At 40.3% G+C, this 21,957-nt stretch overlaps 1 protein-coding gene across 2 annotated transcripts in view; it reads right to left on the bottom strand.

Annotated features, from left to right (window-relative positions):
* Positions 1 to 629: 629 nt before the first annotated feature.
* LOC131236726 (uncharacterized) overlaps positions 630 to 21,957 on the bottom strand; it is a 30,364-nt gene continuing 9,036 nt past the window's right edge. The window contains exons 5-10 of one of the 2 annotated variants that reach the window (XM_058234112.1): positions 21,099 to 21,169; positions 6,920 to 6,971; positions 5,062 to 5,110; positions 4,834 to 4,971; positions 1,111 to 1,230; positions 630 to 1,012 (exon numbers count right to left, since the gene is read on the bottom strand). In XM_058234112.1, the coding sequence (XP_058090095.1) occupies positions 877 to 1,012; positions 1,111 to 1,230; positions 4,834 to 4,971; positions 5,062 to 5,110; positions 6,920 to 6,971; positions 21,099 to 21,169 (566 nt within the window). In that variant the 3' untranslated portion in view covers positions 630 to 876. Of the gene's footprint in view, positions 1,013 to 1,110; positions 1,231 to 4,833; positions 4,972 to 5,061; positions 5,111 to 6,848; positions 6,972 to 21,098; positions 21,170 to 21,957 lie in introns of those variants that run through there. The other variant, XR_009166861.1, reaches the window with a different exon arrangement.

The following is a 21,957-nucleotide window of genomic DNA, read 5'->3' on the forward strand; positions in this document are numbered from 1 at the left end:
AGTGAACACATGACAATGCAAACCAGATCATAAAAACCAAACAAAATGCTCTAGCTCACTAGCCTCGCAGGTGGAAACGAGGCGAGCGCATGGCATTTAGGAGTGAGGATCCCGTTATCATGTGATCCCTACTTTTGATCTCATGTTTCAAAAGTCGGGCTAATCTGATCATCATGTGGGCCAAACATGAACACCGAATTTGTACCGCTGGTCAATTTCTCTAAACCATTCATCTACAAGTTCTCCAAACCTTCAGCTGGCACCACATAAATGTTCTATGTTGTTCCTTCCACACAGTAAACATGGTAAACACGTGGCAATTGGGACTTTGTTATGGTGGCCACTGAATAGTTCATATCCCAAAGAGAGAGGATCGGACTGGTCGCCATCTGATCAGTGACCTATAAAAGTAACAGCTAGAACAGCGGTCCATTTTCAACCAGCAGAACTCTCAAATGTATCCAGAGGTGTCCAATATAAATATGCTGTGATTTTTAGGCTTATGGCCCATCTAAATGGTGGCCCACTAGATGAACAATCCCAATCACCCAATATGTTTGCCACGTCTAACATGAGGAAACTAAATAGAATTTTATGCTGCGACCTGATATTGGCATTCCTCCAGTATGGGTCACCTAATTAGCAGCTTCTATATCACATATCCCACACACACCTCATATGTTCTCTGGAAAAGAAACAGTCACTGACTTCTGACTTGGAAAATCATAACAAATCATCTATCAGCACTGGATTTGAGACGAGAAAGAACACACAACTGACCTGGCTTTGTAATGATAGCTCTAACAAGAGAAATTTTTGCTGGAATGGCAAGAGAGCTTGTGCAAAATCGAACTGTTGCGAAGAACTGATGAGTAGTTAAGTGCATGGGACGGAAGATGTAAGATGATCACGTCTGCCCTCGATGAATCTCCGATGAAACGAGTTGAACTGACCGCACTTGATCGCATCCCTTATTGATTGAAAGAAACCCAAATAATGGTGGGTGTTGTGGCTGAAATTTATAAGGCAAAGTTCCTGTAAGATACACCGATGGACACATGAATGAAAGGAACAGAGCATGACCAGTTTCAGATGTAGGAGAAGAGTTACATTTCTAGTAGAATCTGAGACAACATTTCGTGGACATTGAGCAGATGATTGATGTATGCTCGTGTGTAGTTCTGACATGTGTAGCAGCTACAGCCATTGATTATAGGTGACTTGTCCTTCCTGCATGGCAAATAAACCAAAAGATTTCCTGGTTATAAGGCATGGAAAGGTTCTTTTTCCTGTTTGGTAACATTACAAAGCTGAAGAATGGACTATGCTTGACTGAGCATTTGCTCGGCCCAAACACTGTACATGTGGGTGGGTTCACCATTGAGTGAACCAAATATTCATATGATGTGGCTCACGGGGGATGGGAGATAAACCAAAGAGACCCCCATTAGATGATCCTATCCATCCAATTGCTCCATGCTAATTGTTGACCATTGGTTATAATTGTCCATTTTCAATGGATTTCTAGGATAACTTGGGGAAGATTTAGGTTATTCAGATCACAGAGCCCATGGTGCATCAGAAATGTCCTAAACATTCCTCCAATTAGATAATCCTAGTCCCCCTCCCCCTTTATTTTAGCATTTGTGTGTGTGTGAGTGTGGAGAATTCACTGAAATTTACTAAAAGAAAGAAAGGAACAGGGGTGAAGATGAGTGAACACCGTAGGCATTACGAAGATCCAGACCCAAAAGAAGCAAAAGATTCAAAAGAGCAGGGTACAAACAGCTTGAGAATCAAAGCCCAAGCCCTGTCCGGTTTGGCCCTCATGAACACCTCATCAGGACTAATATAATGACTATGAAAATGCCTATGATTGTGTTTTGCCCAGATCGACCAAAGACCAGAAAGCAGGGAAAGCCTCCACAAAATGATCCTTTTTCTCATGAAAACCACCCAGTGCCACATAAAAAATGAGTCGATTGAAGCCAGCATCATCCAGGAGCATTGGAAAGGCTCAAAGAATCTTTCCCACGGAGCTTTTGCAGGAATACGGTGCAACAATATATGATCCATTGAACTCCGTCAGGTGGCGAGAGGAACTAACAAAGGAGATTGAAACAACTCATAAAAGGATTTAACAAGGAACCGACATGAGCTTTCCAACCCCCATATTCAACCATCCCTGTCAAGCTCAGAAGGAGCCCAGTTATGCTGCGGGTCCCAGAATCGTAACATGTCCTTCCAGTTCATCTTCCTTCCAAGTTCAGGCAACAAGGGGGAGGCCACACATCTATACCACCAAGAATTGAGAAAGAATGAGAAATGTGTACCTTCTGCTCAGAGCCAATGCTGGTTAGTATAGGGAGCACAAAATAAAGAGGGGATTGCACATTTACCATTTCCCACTGTGAACTCAATTCCTTTCTTGAAACAGTGACTGTTTTTTATAGCCTTTCATGACTCAGAAGCTCTGTAGAAGAGGATCTAGTGAACCAACCCCCATCTACTACCCCATGCTTGCTAGGTATTACCTGTCAATCAAATTCGAAAAGTCCCTCATGCTCCTTGTGATGCGGCTACCATTGAACATCAGATGACATTAAAGTCACATCCAAGGCCTCCCATTCTTGTTTCTGCCAACCCACAGAGAACTAATTAAACCTTTTTCCACAGTCTGAACTCTGAAGCTTAGTTTTCTGAAAGGCAACTAAATGAGACTTTCGACGCCTACGAAAATTCTTAATCTGGGTTTGTTTTGGGGGGAAGTTTCCTCCCATGATATGAATTACCACCCCTTGATCAGCAACCCAACCCCTTGACATTCCGAGATAAAAGCTTCATTAGGAAATGTCGCATATTCCCTGCCCCCTCTTGTCCACCCTTAGGGTATCCCTCTCTTTGTCGCAGTTCATTGATGAGGCCAACTTGGATAACTCACACCTGTCCTTCGGGGTTTTCTCTATTTGGCTTTGAGACAGCTCGGCTTGCTTTCGGACCCCTCTCTTCAGCTAAATTGAATAAAACTAAGAAATCTTCTTTGCAATCGCTGAAAGACACCCCTACCATTTTCCCCACATGTCACATAGCTTCCATTATCCCATGCACCATGCTGACCTTCAGCATCCCTGACAGAGCTGATATTTAGCACCCAACATAGAGATCAGGGTCTGCCCGAGGATGCATGACCAAGCTGAATGGAGCACTGTTCAATCAGATCCTGCAATATCTCATAAGAAGCTTGACTAGCTCATCAACCTTCCCATCAACATGATCCCCAGTTACAGCCAAGTCACCAACACCAAGGGAGAATTCCCCTAACAAAGCATTAACCAAACAACTCCCCAGGAATCTTACTCCAGCTCTACCCCTAGATGGCAATAATGAAGAATCTGAAGAAGCAGTGATGCTGCAACCTGCGTAATATGACTGGAAGAGGATATCAAAAACAGCTGAGAGGAGAGAAGCTCAAAAGAATATATGGACCATTGCCTCTTGGTAAACGCAGACCATGGACCATTGCTTATAGCTGTCCATTTCATTGGATGGCTGGCATGCCAATAAGGGAGATATTGGGGGGCATGGCTAACCCCTTGATGGGGTATATCAGATAATGGCTTATGTTACCAAAACTTACCCCATCCCTAACATTGTTGGGTCGAAAAAAAAAAAAAAACTGTCTCTCAATCACACGTCACATAATTCCTCTACTTGGATACTTGAATGTGCTCAGAGTATGATATCACACACAAGATGAGACCAAAACTGGCACTGGGTACTGGATACTTTTAGGAAATGTTTAAACTGAATCCTATCATATTAGATCATTATTTTTGGAATTTTGGCATTCTTGTCGTAATATGTATGTGTATTGTACTGTGCAAGTTGTAAACATCAACGATTTCATTAAGTTTAGCATCTCTGAAAGATTAAAAAATACCTTGTCTAATAAAACTTGAAGTTAAATATTAATAGAATGGTTTGAATTTTCAACATATTTTTATCAAATAGTGGGGACTTCCACCTGAAATTTTGTTAGATAAACATGAAAATGTTGAATATTCCAATATTACTTCAATATGAATATCATTTAAAAATGGAATACCCACATCCATATATGTAGCCATATCCTGGACTTATAAAGTATCAAAGAGTTTTATCCCCACCACATATCCACATATCCGTGTCCATGACTCCCTATCAGTATCCTATACATGGGATATCATAGGCTACCAATAGATGGTGTCCATGGCCCTTCTAAACTTAAGTTTATAAATTCAGAATTTCCAAAGAGAGCTTTGTTCATTTGAAAAAACTACAAATATTCTGATTCCCAAATTTCTGACTCCTTGATCTTTCTGAACTACCATTTTGTAAAAATGATCATGCCCGCTTCCTTTTCTTTCAGTACCACATGAGTTTCAAGTTTCAACTGAGCTGTTCCTTGGGTGGACCCCATCATATTTATGTTGTTAACAGAAAATCAGACTGGTCTGATCATCTAGTGGGCCACATGTGCAAGGAAATGGATGAATCAGGATTACCCACACCCAAATTCAACGTACATGTGTAGCTCACGTGATCCCTAGACAAGCCAGACTTTCGTCCCTATTACATGCACAGTGGGGGCAATCTGATGTACGCTCAGTTAGTGCACACAGGAGCCACATGAGAGAGTAGGATTAGAAAAACATACTCCGACAAGTAACCTTAGCAGGATTCAAGGGTAAGTACACAATTTGTTGGAAAACTGACAGTCTAATGTTTCCAACACATTAATGGACAAGCTGACAGTGATAGACACATGAAGTACAGAGAGGTCATATCCCTCACCTGTAAACAGTCGCACGTAGATTTATCTTTGTACCGTCACTACCAATATCACTCAGCTGAGAATCAAATGCATGTGTCTCATCCCCATTGAGGGGGAAGGTAAGTGCAAAGCCTCCAATTGTAAGATGGTTAATATACCTACAAATATTTAATAAGCCCGTTAAGCCTTTAGGGAGAAATAAAAATGAGTGAGAAGACTAAGAAGATATGTTCAACTCAGCTACTCACGAAGATTCAAACAGATCAATGCCCGCCGCCACCCCTTGTAAGACCTCCTCTGTAAGATGAAGCCCACAAGTTCACCAACTGAACAAAGTAAGATCAAGCTACTACAATTAATCTTGATTTTCTAAGCAATATCAAGCAGGCCAGGTTTTTGATAGTATTTGAAATGTCCTCAATTTTCTTAAATGATAGAACAGTCATTTTGACAATGTGGATGAGCAAACGTGAGCAAGTTCTTCACTTTCATCAGTGTTTCATGTTGAATGAAGGGGCTAAAGCTTGCTTTAGAACGCTCTCAAATGAAACCAAACCAGTAGGATCATTTCAAGGCTGCATATTATATATCATAACACTTCTTTTTATTAAACAGATAATCATCATCACCAACATCATCATCTTAGCCTTTTCCCCAGCAATTTGGGGTCAGCTTTTGAATGGAAGATTGTCACAAGGCTGCATTGGACCAAATCATTGTCATGAGTTTTACGATTGGCTGCCCACCAGGCATTCAGGCATCTTCCTCCTTTCTATGGGCTTTTGAACTGTGATAAAGGCTCACATAATACAAATATTATAATACTTAAAATAAATGGATTAAGACATGACCTAATCAACAATATTACATCTATACAAAAATCCAGGGAATCACCATCATAGTAGTAGTAGTAGTAGTAGTAGTAGTATACCAGTATCTTCCTCTTTTGTCTGGGCTTTGGAACCATGGTAGAGGCTCACATAATACGAATATATAATAATTAAAATAAATTCGAAAATAAGATATGGTCTAATCAACAATATTCTATCTAGTTTTTAGCTGTTGTTAGTCGTAGTGTGGTGGTGAAAGAATTCAACAATCCTAGGCACTTCTATATGGTGTTAGCTAAATGTAGTATCCAGATCAACCAAGCAAAGAAGATAAGTTTTGAATCTCATCATCGAAAGAAGAGAAAAGGCTTGAGGTCTTTAAACAACAAATCCCATTCACGACATGCCTAAGAGAGAGCTCAGGGGTACAAATGTTTTGCAATTCAAGCCAGGGGGAGTGAATTCCATCATACAGGTTACTGATTTGAAGGACATGCCTAAGAGAGAGCTCAGGGTTGCTTCCAATCAGATACTCTCCCTCTTTCAGGATAATTATCCAGAGATGGTGGCTAGGAAGGTAATTTTTTTGGGGTTGCTGGGGTTTGTTTTGGAAAATGGAATTTGGGTTTTTTTTTTTTTTTTTAGGTTTTTAATTTTGTAAAAATGTGAGGTTTTAAAGGGTTTTATTGGGGAATGTCATCTCGTTTTTTAATTTTTAGGTAATTTCTAAAATTGTGTTTTTTGTAAAAATTTGAGTTTTTGAGGGTTGTTTTGGGGAATAGTATGTGGTTCTCTAATTTTTTGGGGTTATTTTTGAAATTGTTTTTTTTTAATAAATAAATAAATAAATTTGTTTTTGTTTTGTGGGTTTTGAGATTTTTGTAAAAATGTGAGGTTCTGAGGGTTATTTTGGGGAATGACATGCGGGGTTTTTGACTTTTTGAATTTGGGTCTCTTTATTTTATTGGTCTTTTTTTAATAATTATATTAATCCATGGAATCACCATCATTGTAGTAGTAGCTGTAGCTGTTGTTAGTCGTAGTGTGGTGGTGAAAGAATTCAACAATCCTAGGCACTTCTATATGGTGTTAGCTAAATGTAGTATCCAGATCAACCAAGCAAAGAAGATAAGTTTTGAATCTCATCATTGAAAGAAGAGAAAAGGCTTGAGGTCTTTAAACAACAAATCCCATTCACGACATACATATCTGAAATGTTGCAGAAACATTTGGCGCAATAAGTCACAGCCACTTCTCCAAACACACCAAGACGCACCTGGAAGTCCAAGACCAAATATTTGGCGGGGTCTTTCCTGAGGTAAGATATCCTGAAAAATTGGCCAGCAGCATTAGCCCATAGCAAAATTTAAATTTCAAAAACCAAGGCAAGTGAATGAACTATTCTTTTCCAGCCAAAATTACTCAGATCAGATAAAAAATGGAAGAGATGGGATCCAAGAACAGCAAAGAAACCGATGACACTTTCTGCTAATGCAATTTGGAAAAACACGTGTTGGTACTGAACACAAGCAAAGAGTGTCACACATAGACCCCTACAAACCCAAAATACCAGTGCATCTCCACTCATAGTAATGCCTAATAATAGCGTTTGACCTATATGATATTTTAAGTGAGAACATATATAGAAGTTTGTCCAAACTGAAGTACGTTCATAATGCTCCCAGCCAACTTCAAGAAGAGAAAAAAGAGAAGAAATTTAAATATGCTATCGATGACATATTCCAATAAAATACAAACAAATAATCCACAAAGCAGAGATTGCAATGAAAGTAGAGGACGAAGGGAATATGTTTAGTGCTCCAAATATCAAATGCTCAGAAATTTCACTTTGGAAACTATTGACATAGTGCTTACTCTGCAGCTAAAACTGCCTACTCTGCAACCAAAACCACAAATACCTAGATAAAGTTGCATACATGTGTTGATATTGCTGAAGTACCTATTTAATGCAGGGGCATTTTCACACCAGGCTCAAGTGGGGTTGCCTGTGGGATGCAGGGGCCCACAGGGGAGGTCTCGTGTTCGAGACTCCTCACCGGGGGTGATTAATGCGCATTTCACACCGGGCTCGAGTGGGGTAGCCTGTGGGATGTGCGGACACACTCAGGGTGGGCGGCCTGTGTGAGGCGGTACCCATGTGATTTGGGGCCCACGAGGGGGGTTTGGCCGAGGATCTAACCAATGAGATGTGGGGCCTAGGCTATGAGATAAAGGGATTAGTTCGCCATACTCTAACAATTCGAGCTTTTAGAGCAAGTGGTTAATTGTCCTGCATCACTATTCAAATTCAAGATATGTGAGCTAGTGCTTGTTTTAATATGTTAAGTGGGCTTACTCCCAAATCAGCCATGAATCAGTTTTTTATTCATTGCTCCTCCATGTAAAGGAGCCAGTGTCTTTGGATGGTTGGATTTTTTTTTTGTTTTTGAAAGATTGGATAATTGGATTGTTTTTCTCACCTGAGGGGAATTGATGCGGACACAAGCGCATTCAAGGTGTACCAATGAAGAAAGCGCCAACCATAAGTGTCGTCCTTATGGATAGGCGACTATTGAGGAGCTGAAGACCTTTCACATGTGATTGAACATATAGAAGACCCCACTCAGGGAAGATACATGTGAAGGAAGATTGGAGAAAGAAGATCGAGCACCCAAACTTTCCCGTACTTATGTTATTTGCGCGTTTTTGACTTAGTTAGGGGTCTTTTAGTAATTTTATATCTTTATTTGCTTATTCTAGGGGTATTTTAATAATTTTATGTCTTTATTTGCTTATTTAAGTGGGCTAAAGCCCTAAACTCGAATTTCAACTATTGATTAATGAAAAGCAAACCCTTTGGTTGCCTCCTTCCTCTCTTCTCTCTCATGGTGCTTCTTCTCTTCCCTTGATCTTCTTCTTCTAATTTCTTCTTGTGCCCCTCCAACTTCTTTAAGGTAATAATTTTCTTCCTTCTATTTTCTAGTTTTAGCTAATCCTTCTTCGATCAAAATCTTGAGAACCGATCTAAACCCTAAACCCTCAAATTCTCAAATCCCTAATCCGAGAAACTTCTTGGTTCTTCGGACTAGTGATCTTCATTGATCGATTGGGTGTGACCATGCAAGATCGGGAGGTCTCATCCCTCACCGGATCCAACCTAAGTAGTAATTGAATTCCATAATCCATGGTTGTAGTGATGGCCCGCTCCATTACATGTTTCCTTTATGATTTTCTCAGTTATGATGATTACTGTTAGAATTTTAGATCACTTATTCCTTTTATTTCCGCTATTTAATTGTATCTATGAGCATGCATCATAATTAGGGCTGTCCTGCGTCAAATTTGGTATCAAAGCCTAGGCTTGCATGGTTTTTGTCTAGATTGAGTTATCAAATTAGGGTTTTCATTTTTAGGTTTAACTTAGGAAAGTTCCAGGTTTAGAAAGTTTTCAATTTTAGAAACTTTCCAATTTTAGAAAGTTCCTAATCTAGAAAATTTCCAGATTTGAGTTGTTTCCTATTTCAACTTAATTGTGTCAGTTCATAGTAGTTTTGCATTCATCGCATTCATCTTGAAAGTCATAACACCTAGTAGTCTAGTTAGGTAGAGTTTGGTTCAAGTCTTTATTGTATGCCCACGAGAAGAGGTAGAGGTTTCAGACTTCAACCTACCATGAATAACGAGCAGTTATCTGAGCAACTTACTCAATTGATACAAAAGATAACCGCCCTAGAAGCGGGTCAAAGGCGTGAGTTTGCCCGCCTCAAGAACCAAATTACCACTACCATAACTAAGGTGGAGCAACTAGAGGCGTCCCAAAAGGAAAACCCCGCTGTAGGGGAAGATGCACACTCCCAAGTGAAAGGAATCATTGAAGAACGTGCTGCCACATGTGGTGGTAATGAGGATAGAGATCGTGGTAACGGTCGTGGTGTGGTGCGAGAGGCACGAGCCACATGTGGTCATCAAGACCACTATGATCCAGATGAGCGTGCGATGAAGAGTGTGAGAGTTGAGGCCCCGAGTTTTTATGGGCGCTTGGATCCCAAGGCGTTCCTTGACTGGGTTGCTGACATGGACCACTACTTTGAGTGGTATGGTATGTCGGAAAATCGTCAAATGCGGTTTTCTAAGATGAAGCTTGTGGGTCAAGCCAAGCTTTTCTGGACCAACACCGAGCGTAGGATAGAGGGAGTTGGTAGAGCCCCTATCACACATTGGTATGAGATGAAAGAGAAGTTGAAGGAGAAGTACATTCCTCTCTCATACCGTCAGAAGCTCCTTGACCAATGGCAATCCTTACGCCAAGGGTCAATGCCTGCCGCTGACTACATCGCTAAATTTGAAGAGTATGTGATGCGATGTGATATCCGAGAAGACCCTCTAGTAATGCTCTCGCGTTTCAAGACGGGCCTTTGTGCGGATCTTTAGCGCGAGCTTATTACTCGGCCCTTAACGGACTTAGATGAAGCATATCAAGTCGTGCAGGAGTTAGAGCAATATCTGAAGGCTCCTGTCGTTCATCGTTTTGAGTCCCGAGACTCCAGTGCTAGATCTAGTTCCCAAGGAACTAGACCTAATATTGGTAGTCAACCTAGGGCACAGGCGACCATTCCGCCTAGGCCTAGGGAGGACAAGGGCAAAGGGGTTCTTGGTGCCGGTCCTAGTAACATGAGCCAAGTGAGGTGCTATGAGTGTGGCAACCTTGGCCACATGTCTAATCAGTGTCCTACGAAGAGCCGTGGGAGAGCCTTAGTTATAGGCGAGCCCCACGAGGGTGGAGATGACCAGGGTGATTATGAAGTTGAAGAGTATCACCCTGAAGGAGGACTTACTGATGAAGAAGAAGTGGATGGAGAAGCAACGCTTGCAGTAGTCAGGCGTGTGTTAGCTTAGTTTAGAAGTAGTGCTGACTGGCGTCGAAGCACTATCTTCTACACTATTGCCAAGTGTAGTAAAAAGAATTGTAAGGTGATAGTAGACAGTAGAAGTTGTCAGAATGTGATTTCCACTAGCACCTTAGATCGCTTAAAACTGAAATCCACACCTCATCCAGATCCGTATAAAGTTTCTTGGGTTGACAAGACATCCCTACCTGTCACCCAGCAATGTCTAGTCCCCATCGAGTTTGGGTCATACAAAGAATCCCTGTGGTGTGATGTTTTACCTATGGATGTGGGACATGTTATCCTAGGTAGACCGTGGCTATTCGATAATGATGTCACGATCTTTGGCCGTTCGAATGTGTGTACTTTTATGTATAATGGTAAAAGGATCAAACTTAATCCCATGCCACCTGAGAATACACTAGGAAAGAAGAAGGATGAGAAGGCAAGTGAGCCTAGAGAAATGGGGAAATCCAAACCTAAGTCTTTATATATAATCAGCACAAGAGAGTTTGAAAAAGAGGCTAAGGAGGATTCTATGATGTATGCCCTTGTGGCTAGAGAAATTACACCTGAGGTTCCATCAGAGTTGCCCCGTGAGGTGACCTCGGTCTGAAGGAATACATTGATGTATTTCCTGAAGACATACCGAATGAGTTGCCACCTATGAGGGGCATACAGCATGCCATTGATCTAGTCTCAGGGTCTACTCTACCGAACCTTCCTCACTACAGGATGAACCCTGCAGCGCATGCAGAATTGAAGAAGCAAGTTGATGAGCTTCTGCAAAAGGGTTTCATCCAAGAGAGTATGAGCCCGTGTGCCGTGCTTGCATTGTTGACGCCAAAGAAAGATGGCACGTGGCGCATGTGTGTGGACAGCCGTGTCATAAATAAAATTACTGTCAAGTATAGGTTCCCTATACCTAGACTTGATGATATGCTTGACATGATGGCCAAGTCCACTATATTCTCTAAGATAGACCTCAAGAGTGGATATCACCAAATTCGTATACGCCCAGGAGATGAGTGGAAGACGGCGTTTAAGACGAAAGATGGGCTGTATGAGCGATTGGTCATGCCCTTCGGCTTGACTAACGCACCCAGTACTTTCATGCGGGTGATGACACAAACTTTGAGGCCGTTCATGGAAAAATTCCTAGTGGTGTACTTTGACGATATTCTTATTTATAGTACCACTAAAGAATCACACCTTGAACATTTAAAGAAGGTCTATAGTGTCCTTAGGAAGGAAAAGTTGTACACTAATCTTAAGAAATGTGCATTCATGTCTAACCAAGTTGTGTTCTTAGGATTTATAGTGTCATCTGAAGGGATGCGTGCAGACCCTAAAAAAGTCAGGGCCATAGTTGAGTGGCCAGAACCAAGGAACATTCACGAGGTGCGAAGTTTTCACGGCCTAGCAACTTTTTATCGTCGGTTCATTAGGGGTTTTAGTACGATCATGGCTCCCATTACCGAGTGCATGAAAAAGAGAAAGTTCGTGTGGTCTAAAGCCGCCGTCAAGGCTTTTAAAGAAATTAAGGGCAAGATAGTGGAAGCTCCTGTCATGCGTCTACCTGACTTTTTTACAGTCTTTGTAGTAGCGTGCGATGCGTCTGGTGTCGGTATAGGTGGAGTGTTGAGTCAAGAAGGACACCCAATGGCCTATTTCAGTGAGAAATTGAATGAGGCAAAACAAAAATACTCCACTTACGACAAAGAATTTTATACGGTAGTACAATCCCTGAGACATTGGCGACACTACCTCCTACCACAAGAATTCGTTTTGTTTTCTGACCATGAGGCTTTGAGATATTTGCATTCTCAGAAGAAACTCAACCCAAGGCATGCCAAGTGGGTAGCGTTTCTTCAGAAATATTCGTTTGTTTTGAAACACAAGGCCGGGGTTGAAAACAAACCAACGGATGCCCTTAGTAGGAGAGTGGCGTTGCTCAACTCCTTGAGTGTAGAGGTAGTCGGATTTGAGCAACTGAAAGATGAATACCCCATATGTCCTGATTTTGGGGGTACTTACGCATCGCTCTCTAGTGACCAGCATATTATGGGTGAATATGTTCTAAAAGATGGCTTTCTTTTTAAGGGAGAGACTTTGTATTTCCCGTATGTCCCTTCGTGAATTCCTCATCTGGGAGCTTCATTCGGGAGGGATAGGTGGCCATTTTGGTCGTGATAAGACTATTGCCCTCGTGGAAGATCGTTTCTAGCCAAGCCTCAAGCGAGACGTAGCCAAAGTTTTAGGGCGGTGTCGACTTATCAACCGGTAAAGCAAAGAAAGCAAAATACTAGGCTGTACACGCCATTGCCAGTGCCACATGCTCCATAGCAGGACATTAGTATGGACTTCGTGCTCGGGCTTCCCAAGACTATAAAAAAGCACGATTCCGTTTTTGTCGTTGTAGACCGTTTTTCTAAAATGGCGCATTTTCTCCCATGTTCGAAGACGTCAGATGCGTCTCATGTTGCTCGTCTCTTTTTTGATGGTGTGGTGCGTCTCCATGGGTTACCTAAAACCATAGTGTCTAATCGCGATGTTCGATTTACTAGCTATTTTTGAAAGACACTGTGGCACATTATGAGAACTCGTTTGTAATTTTCTACTGCTTACCACCCACAAACAGATGGTCAAACTGAAGTGGTAAACCATAGCCTTGGAAATCTTCTACGTTGTCTAGTGGGTGAACATGTTAAGACTTGGGACCTAATTTTACCAACTGCTGAACTTGCTTATAATGGGTCAGTTAATAGATCTACAGGGTTGAGTCCTTTTGAAATTGTAAGTGGTTATAAACCTAGAATGCCCATAGATCTCTTACCTATGTCTGTTACCCAAAGGTCTTCTGAGTCAGCCGATGCATTCGCACGCCATATTCATGATTTGCATACACATATTAGACAGCGGTTAAATAAGAGCAATGATGATTATAAAGTTTCAGCTGATTCTCATCGTAGAGTGCAAGAATTTCAAGAAGGAGACTATGTAATGGTGCGAATAAGGCCAGAGCGATTCTCTCAAGGATCTGCAAAGAAATTACAAGCGCGTAGTGCTGGACCATTCAAGATATTACAAAAGGTTGGGTCCAACGCGTATCGGGTTGACCTTCCACCTGAAATGAGCATTAATCCAACTTTTAATGTGGAAGATCTAGTCCGTGCCCATACTCCCATTGTTGAGACATCGTCGCTTTCATAGCCTTTTTCTGAGTTTACTACCCAACCCCTTCCACCCCCTCCTCCACCCATTACCCATAAAGAAGCAATTGAGGAAATCTTGGATGACGAGATAGTATCCACGAGAGATGGGGGTTTCCAAAGGTATCTTGTCAAGTGGAAGAACAAACCATCGTCTGAATCTACGTGGCTGTCGGGCGATGCATTACATGGTATTGATCCAGATCTACTCGAGCGCTACAAAAGTTTCAACTCGTCGGAGTCGAGTTTTTCTCACCCGAGGGGAATTGATGCGGACACAAGCGCATTCAAGGTGTACCAACGAAGAAAGCGCCAACCACAAGTGTCGTCCTTGTGGATAGGCGACTATTGAGGAGCTGAAGACCTTTCACATGTGATTGGACATATAGAAGACCCCACTCAGGGAAGACACATGTGAAAGAAGATTGGAGAAAGAAGACCGAGCGCCCAAACTTTCCCGTACTTATGTTATTTGCGTGTTTTTGACTTAGTTAGGGGTCTTTTAGTAATTTTATGTCTTTATTTGCTTATTCTAGGAGTATTTTAGTAATTTTATGTCTTTATTTGCTTATTTAAGTGGGCTAAAGCCCTAAACTCGAATTTTAACTATTGATTAATGAAAAGCAAACCCTTTGGTTGCCTCCTTCCTCTCTTCTCTCTAATGGTGCTTCTTCTCTCCCCTTGATCTTCTTCTTCTAATTTCTTCTTGTGCCCCTCCAACTTCTTCAAGGTAATAATTTTCTTCCTTTTATTTTCCAGTTTTGGCTAATCCTTCTTCGATCAAAATCTTGAGAACCGATCTAAACCCTAAATCCCCAAATTCTCAAATCCCTAATCCGAGAAACTTCTTGGTTCTTCGGACTAGTGATCTTCATTGATCGATTGGGTGTGACCATGCAAGATTGGGAGGTCTCATCCCTCGCCGGATCCAACCTAAGTAGTAATTGAATTCCATAATCCATGGTTGTAGTGATGGCCCGCTCCATTGCATGTTTCCTTTATGATTTTCTCAGTTATGATGATTACTGTTAGAATTTTAGATCATTTATTCCTTTTATTTCCGCTGTTTAATTATCTCCATGAGCATGCATCATAATTAGGGCTGTCCTGCGTCAAAGAGAAGTGGTAACTTTGGAATTAGTGGCCCCTATATACCAAACAAAGTTTAGAATTGGTGTATTGGGTACTGCATCATTCACCAGTGATGCATGTCGCCCTGTAATGGACTGTTTCAGGCCAAAATGGCCTGATATAGCCATATTATTCATGGACGATACTAGTACAAATCAGGCAATACGTACCAATAGTGTTATCAAAATCGTACGATTTATCATATGAATCGTACGATTCATACCATATCGTATGGGTGTACGATTTGAATCGTACACCCAAATTGCAAATCCCAAATAATCATATGATAATCGTACCGAATCGTATGAATTGTATGATAATTGTAGATTACATAAATGGGCCCAAATTTTACTTAAAAAATTCAAAAAATTCAAAAAATTCAAAAAAATAAAAAAATAAAATCAAATTTTCTTCTTTCTTTGTACCCTTTTGCTCATAAAAAAAGGCCTCCCCTATTAAATATATCCTCAATTTTTCTTTAGAGAGAGGGGGGCAAGAGGAGATTCGGGGATTTTGATATTCAAAAAGCAAAACCAAAGAAATCAAAATACTATTTACAATGGAATCGAATGCCATTTTTTCTAACATGATTCTACACTTAAGAAAGGTACAAAAGAACAAAATTATTAAAGGACTCTTGTATGTTTTTTAAGATAAACTTTCGAAAGACAACAAAAGAAAACAAAGGAAAAAGACAAAAATCCTTTAATATCATGATATGCATACTATATACATTTTCTCAATTGATAATATCATGATATGTATTACGTTTTTTGGTACAAGTTGAAGGGAAATGGATGATTAATGAATTTTTAATCTTTTCTAATTTACATATATTTTTTCATTTGTTTTTTATATGTGTGTGTGTGTGTGTGTGTGTGTGTGTGTGTATAAAACTTACAATTTACGATACGATTCAACCCCTTTTACGATTTGCGATACAATAACAATTTTGACAACATTGTGTACCAAGGTATTAAAAAATAGTTGCATAACGGCCATTACAGAAAAAAATGGCCCGTAACGGCCATTACGGCCCCATGACGAGCCACTACGGGTCCGAGATAGGTTTTCTTTGAAAGGAAAGAGTGGGGGGGGGGGGTTGGGGTTTGAAAAAGAAAATGGTTGTAAGGACCGTTATGGCCACTGTTACCATTATACATTCTGATTTTGGACAATATTCCATACCTTGATACCAAAACACTTCTATGAGCTAGTGTCTTCCTCAAGTTATGTCATTGTCTCTGTTAAGTGTCCATTTATTTGTCATGTATCTGTTGGCACTAAAATTTTGCTGAGTCCAAACTGCACTAATCATCCTTGGCCAGCACAAGACGGTCTGCACTCATCTCCAAGTTAGTGCAAGTTCAGATCATGTACTGACTAAGGTCAGTGCAAGACCATCAATGGCGCTCCGTGCTAATGGTCAAGGCCAGCAAGGCACCCTTTAGACATGCTCCGTGATAGCTCAGGATGACAGCCAACAAGTTCCAAGGAATCGAAGTTCGATCCCCGCTCCTTGTCTAAGGGCAGTGTGTGGGCCTGAGGAAGCCACATCACACTTTCTTCAAGGCCACGCAGCACCAGTCTATTCAGCAAAATTCCACTTCGTGCTAGCACCCGCCAACAGAAAACACTGAATTATCCAAACTCGAAATGTGTCCCCAAACTGCCTAATCAACCTTTAGGCAGGAAATAACTGTGTAATCCATCACTATAAATACCCCTTGGTGCCTTCATTTCTGCCATTCACGCACAACTCATACTATTTGGCTTCTGGGATTGCACAAGAGCTCTTTGGATCCTCTGCAAAGCTTTCTTTTCCTTCTCCCACACTGGCTTTGCACTAGCCTATGGGCTAGACCTCCAGCAGTGGCTCTATGCCAACTAAGTACTAGCAGTCTGGCCCAAGCTAACTGTTTGAGATGCCTCAGTAGTGGCCTAGCGTTGACTGTTCAGGACTGGTGGTAGCTCTGCAGTGACTATCCACAGCTCCAAGCAGTGACCCCACACTCTGTTTGAACTGTTAAATAGCACTCCCAAGGTGGTCCCGTGCTAACTGTCAAGGCAATCCGCGCTGACCCTTGGTTTGCTACAGTAGAATAGCCTAATGTTGTTGCTGTCTGAGGTCTTTGGAATGCCTCAGGGTAAGATAGACGTGTTGCCGGAACTTTTGAACTTCTTAAAGCTATATAAGACATGAACACCAGGCCATTTGAGTCCTTGAATTGAAGCACCAGAATGCTTTGCCTAATCAATGATCTGGACACTCTGAAGATGAAAGACAGATAAGGACTGTATGCATCATTTGTATTAGTCTACTCTATACCATATAGTAAATTAGTTCTCTTTGATTTTTACTTTTTTAGTCGAGAGTTTTTCTTCGAGGAATATAATGAAAGGCATGTGCGGCCAGACCACAACCTGGAATGACTTTGTTTCCCATGTTAATAAAAGCCTCTCAAAAGTTCATGTTTGGGTGCATATTCTTGCAATGGAGTCAATATTTGAAATAACATCAAATCTTATCGATCAATAGACATTTGTGTTGAACAATCACATAAATTGGATATTCTACAAATCCACTATGTTAAGTTTTGCATGTTTATCATTGCACGCACTCTATCATTGTATTCCACCACTATGTTAACACATCGCATTTGGACACCTTAGTGAAAGGGGCATTGGCCTATAATAGCTTCAGAAAGAGATAATATACACACCATATGTGTCGGGAATATACACTTTTTTCAGCTCTTGGTATTAGAATAGTACCAATGCATACACAAAAAATTAGGGCGTGGATATCAGTCCCTTTTTATAAATTAACAAAAATATATCTATATATCATGCTGTAAATTACAATTATATACTAAATTTTTTGTCATATGCATATTTTACATATGATTGCCTATTATCCTGCCTATTCCCCCCCCCTGCCCTTGCCTACTATGTCACGTAGCCAACAAAATAACAGCAATAAAAGATAGGGAAGTAATAGAAGCATAACAAAGGGATAGAGCCAGATTTAAATCTTGGGCGGTCTGGTCAGAGTGTCGGACTGGAATTGGGCAAAACAATGGGCCAGGTCACTTGATGCCAATTTTAGGAAAAAAGCCTTATGACTTTGGACCACCCAGTTCAACTGGCCCAAGGTCTGGCACGGTCATTTGACATGACAGATCAATTGCTTTCTTTTCAAAATTAGATAGATAAGAAGCCAACAAAGCTTAACAGTAGTCAAACCATCGACCTCCTAGGTCTAAAGGATGTTAGTATACCAACCACTTTAATAAATGTGCTTTTGTTGTATGATGGGTACCTGATGCAGGATCGATTCATGAACTAACATGTGAGATCAAATAACCGAATTAAGATATTTAACCAAAAAACACAAACGTAGCTATATTCATCACAAATATCATGAAAATCAAAAGAAAATCATGCATAATCCTGACCTAAGTTACCAACATTGTAACACAAGATCATTAAATAAAAAGAAATTACGATCTAATGGATGTAAGGACATCCAATTAACATAGGATATTGTCTATTTCAAAATAAGAAACCTAATATAACATAGGGTGAAAATTAGGGTTTGGGTAATTTGGGAAAGTAGGAAATTTACGTTTAGGGTTAGGGTTTGGATTTTGGATGGGTATGAGAAAGTTAGGTTTGGGAGAAGACTAAGATTTGGCATGGGAGAATTAAGAATCTGAAGAAACTACCTGAATGGGAAAGAAAAGAGAAGATGGTGTGGGGATAAATGGAGACCTCACACCTCCGTTGATGAAAATTAGCCTCGCACCAATCTTCCTTCCAAATCGCCTGTAAATATCTTCAAATCACATGAAGATGAGAGAAGAAAGAAAGAGTTTTTTTTTTTTTTTTTTAAATCACAAAATTCAATGAGGGAGAGGTCACACGCCCTCCTCTTTTTATAGATTCAAGAAGTTTCAAAAATTACAAAAATCCCGTCTTGTAAACTTTAATGAAAATAGCCCTAGTATGAATAAAATCAACTAAAACACTCATAATGTGTCAAAATATAAAAGAATCAAAAACTAAATCCTAAAATATGATAAATTCTAAAATTGATGTAGATGATTAACGATCAATGGCCCGATTATGTGATCCATGTGATCCAATGGCCCGATCGTCGCGTCCCTCTGATCCAACGATCTAGATCACTCCATAAAGCAACCCATGTGCATCTTCCCAGTGTGGGATCTTTCAGATGCTCACACATGCACATGGGGTCTTCAGCACGATTACGGGTACTCACCTAGCCACAGGAAAATCGGCACGGCCCGCCTCCTCCTCTGATATGTACGTAAGGGTGTATGTGACGTGATGTCTTCATCAATACCATTTTATTTAACTAAATGTCATGGGTTAGATGATTTGGCCATTTGGGAACCGCTGACAAAAACAGGTGAGTCTGATCTGGGTTTTCAAACGTTGAATGGAACTGTAGCAGAAAGAGCAGAGTTCAACATTTCAAAGAAACGCATGTTTATCATAAAGAAAGAATGGTAAGGAAATTTTTCTATATTCGATGAACAAGAAGATAGTATTTTATTATATTACATATTTAAATAGACAGCTTATGGCTTGTTTAGATTTGTAAAAAGCATGGGAAAGGAAATAGTGTTTCTCAGGAAACCTTATTGCTAGGAAACTATGAGAAAGAGAATATAGTTTTCCTTGTTTGTTTTCACAAGATTTTCCAAGAAATTTGGACTTATTTTCAATTCTTTGTTTGGCAAAAGAATTTTTTACTTGAAAAAAAATAAAATCCTAACAGTTATTGCAATATGTCAGCTTAGCACATTTAGCAAGAATGGGGCATTGGAAAATGAATAATTGCACATGCATGTGGCATACAAAACATATGTGGGACACTTGAAGTTGAATTGTGGCACATGAAAGGTACTTGAAGCTGTATGATGGTACATATTACATAAGAGACACATTGGCACATTTGACATGTAGGCACTCAAAGCTCGTGCGTAACACTTGTGCACAGTGGCACATTGGCACATATGGCATATATGGAGCAAGTGAAGTTGTACAAAGGCACGTGTCACATTGGCATGTGGGGTGCAAAGGGAAACAATTGTCTGCAAACCTTGGTCAAAGGGGCCCCCTTGTAACCCTCACTATTGAAAAGGTACCACATGTGTAGATAAGATGTGGGGTTGGCATTTGACGCATGCACATGACGTTATAATGGTATTGTCCAACTCACATAACTTGTAATGGCAACGTCCATCTTCGTGCCATTGCAAGGATTGCCAAATGCGGGGGCTACAGGGATCAAATGGCATATTGGCACATGTGATGTTATAATGGCATTGTCCAAATCACGTAACTTGTAATGGCATTGTCCATCTTTGTGCCATTGCAAGGATTGCCAAATGCGGGGGTTACAGGGACCAAATGGCACGTTGGTGCATGTGACGTTATAATGGCATTGCCAAATGTGGAGGTTACATAGACCAAATGGCACATTGGCACATGTGATGTTGTTATGGCATTCTGCAAATCACGTAACTTGTAATCGACATGTCCATCTTTGTGCCATTACAAGGACTGCCAAATGCGAGGGTTACTGAGACCAAATGGCACATAGGCGCATGTGACGTTGTCATGACATTGTCCAAATCACATAACTTGTAATGGCAATGTCCAACTTTGTGCCATTACAATGACTGCAAAATTGGGGGTTGCAAGGACCAAATGGCACATTGGGGCATATGAGGTTGTAATGGCATTGTCCAAATCACATGGACCACATCACATTGGGGGTTACATTGGCAAATGTGACACATGTGAGACTATCAAAGGTGGATGATGCCACATTTGGGTTTGACTCTTGAAAACTCATTTTATTTCCATTGTGGGAAAAATAATTTCTTAGGGGAGGAAGCGAGAAAACTAATTTAATGATTTTTTTCAATTAAAAAAAAAAAAAAAGAGTAAGCAAGAAATTGTGTTTCTCACAAATTCCCACACAAAAGGACTTACAAACAAAGGAAAGTTAGTTTCATGGGGAACAGAGTTTCATTTCCCTTCTTTTCTATGAATCCAAACAGGCCCTTGGAGAAAATGATGATTTAAAGCCGTACAACTTATTAGACTTGAAAAATAAATTCAACATATCCATGAAATATATCTTCCCAAAAAGCGCTTAATTCCATTTAAACCAGGATTAGTATCTTACAGTTACTGCATTAAGAAGAGCAGGGCGTTCCTCCATACTCTCTCCTAGCCCAAAGCCTCCTATCCAGTAACCTAAATCAAGCATTTTTTCAACAATTTCAGAAAATTTGAAGCATCAAAGAAGCAATCTATGTCTGAGACTCTGAAGAAATGAACTTTTAGTGAACCAAATCAAATACTTTCTGAGATTCAGAAATGGGAAACAATACAGTAAGTCATGCCCTATTGTAATAGGGTACATTTACCAATCACAGGATGCCATGTGATAACTTAAAATCACTTAAGAAAAAAAAAATCAGAAAAAAAATACATGAAGTGATTTTATATACCACATGCCCCTCGTTGAATGGTACGGTCCGCTATTACGGTCGAGCATGACCTACTATATCATTTTCCTCCAGAAATTAACATAAGGAGGAAATGATCAAATAATCAAAGTCCAATCTTTTCCTCACTTCCTACAAAATTGAGGTGAAAATATGACATAGCACAAACAACTAAGAGCACATGAAGTAATTGCACATGGGTTGCAGACACATGTTATGCAATTTAGCATAATAAATACATTTTTATAGTAATATACAAATATTCAGCACTTACAGGCTTCAGCTATAGCAAACAACAGCTGATTTTTTATTTTTTTTTTCAAAGGGTAATATTCAAATTTGTTAACAAAGCAACATATTAGTACAACAGGAACATCTCAAGAGCTGCAATGAAAGCTCGAAGAGGACCTTCCCCAGGACCCCAGCAAACAACAAAACACCCGAATACACCAGCCAAAACTGCTAATGCTCTTGCTTGCAGGCTTCTGAGATTGAAAATCAGCAGCTCATCTCTGGACGACCTTGCTTTCGCCT

This window comes from Magnolia sinica, chromosome 2, assembly GCF_029962835.1.
Source record: "Magnolia sinica isolate HGM2019 chromosome 2, MsV1, whole genome shotgun sequence".
NCBI lineage: Eukaryota > Viridiplantae > Streptophyta > Magnoliopsida > Magnoliales > Magnoliaceae > Magnolia > Magnolia sinica.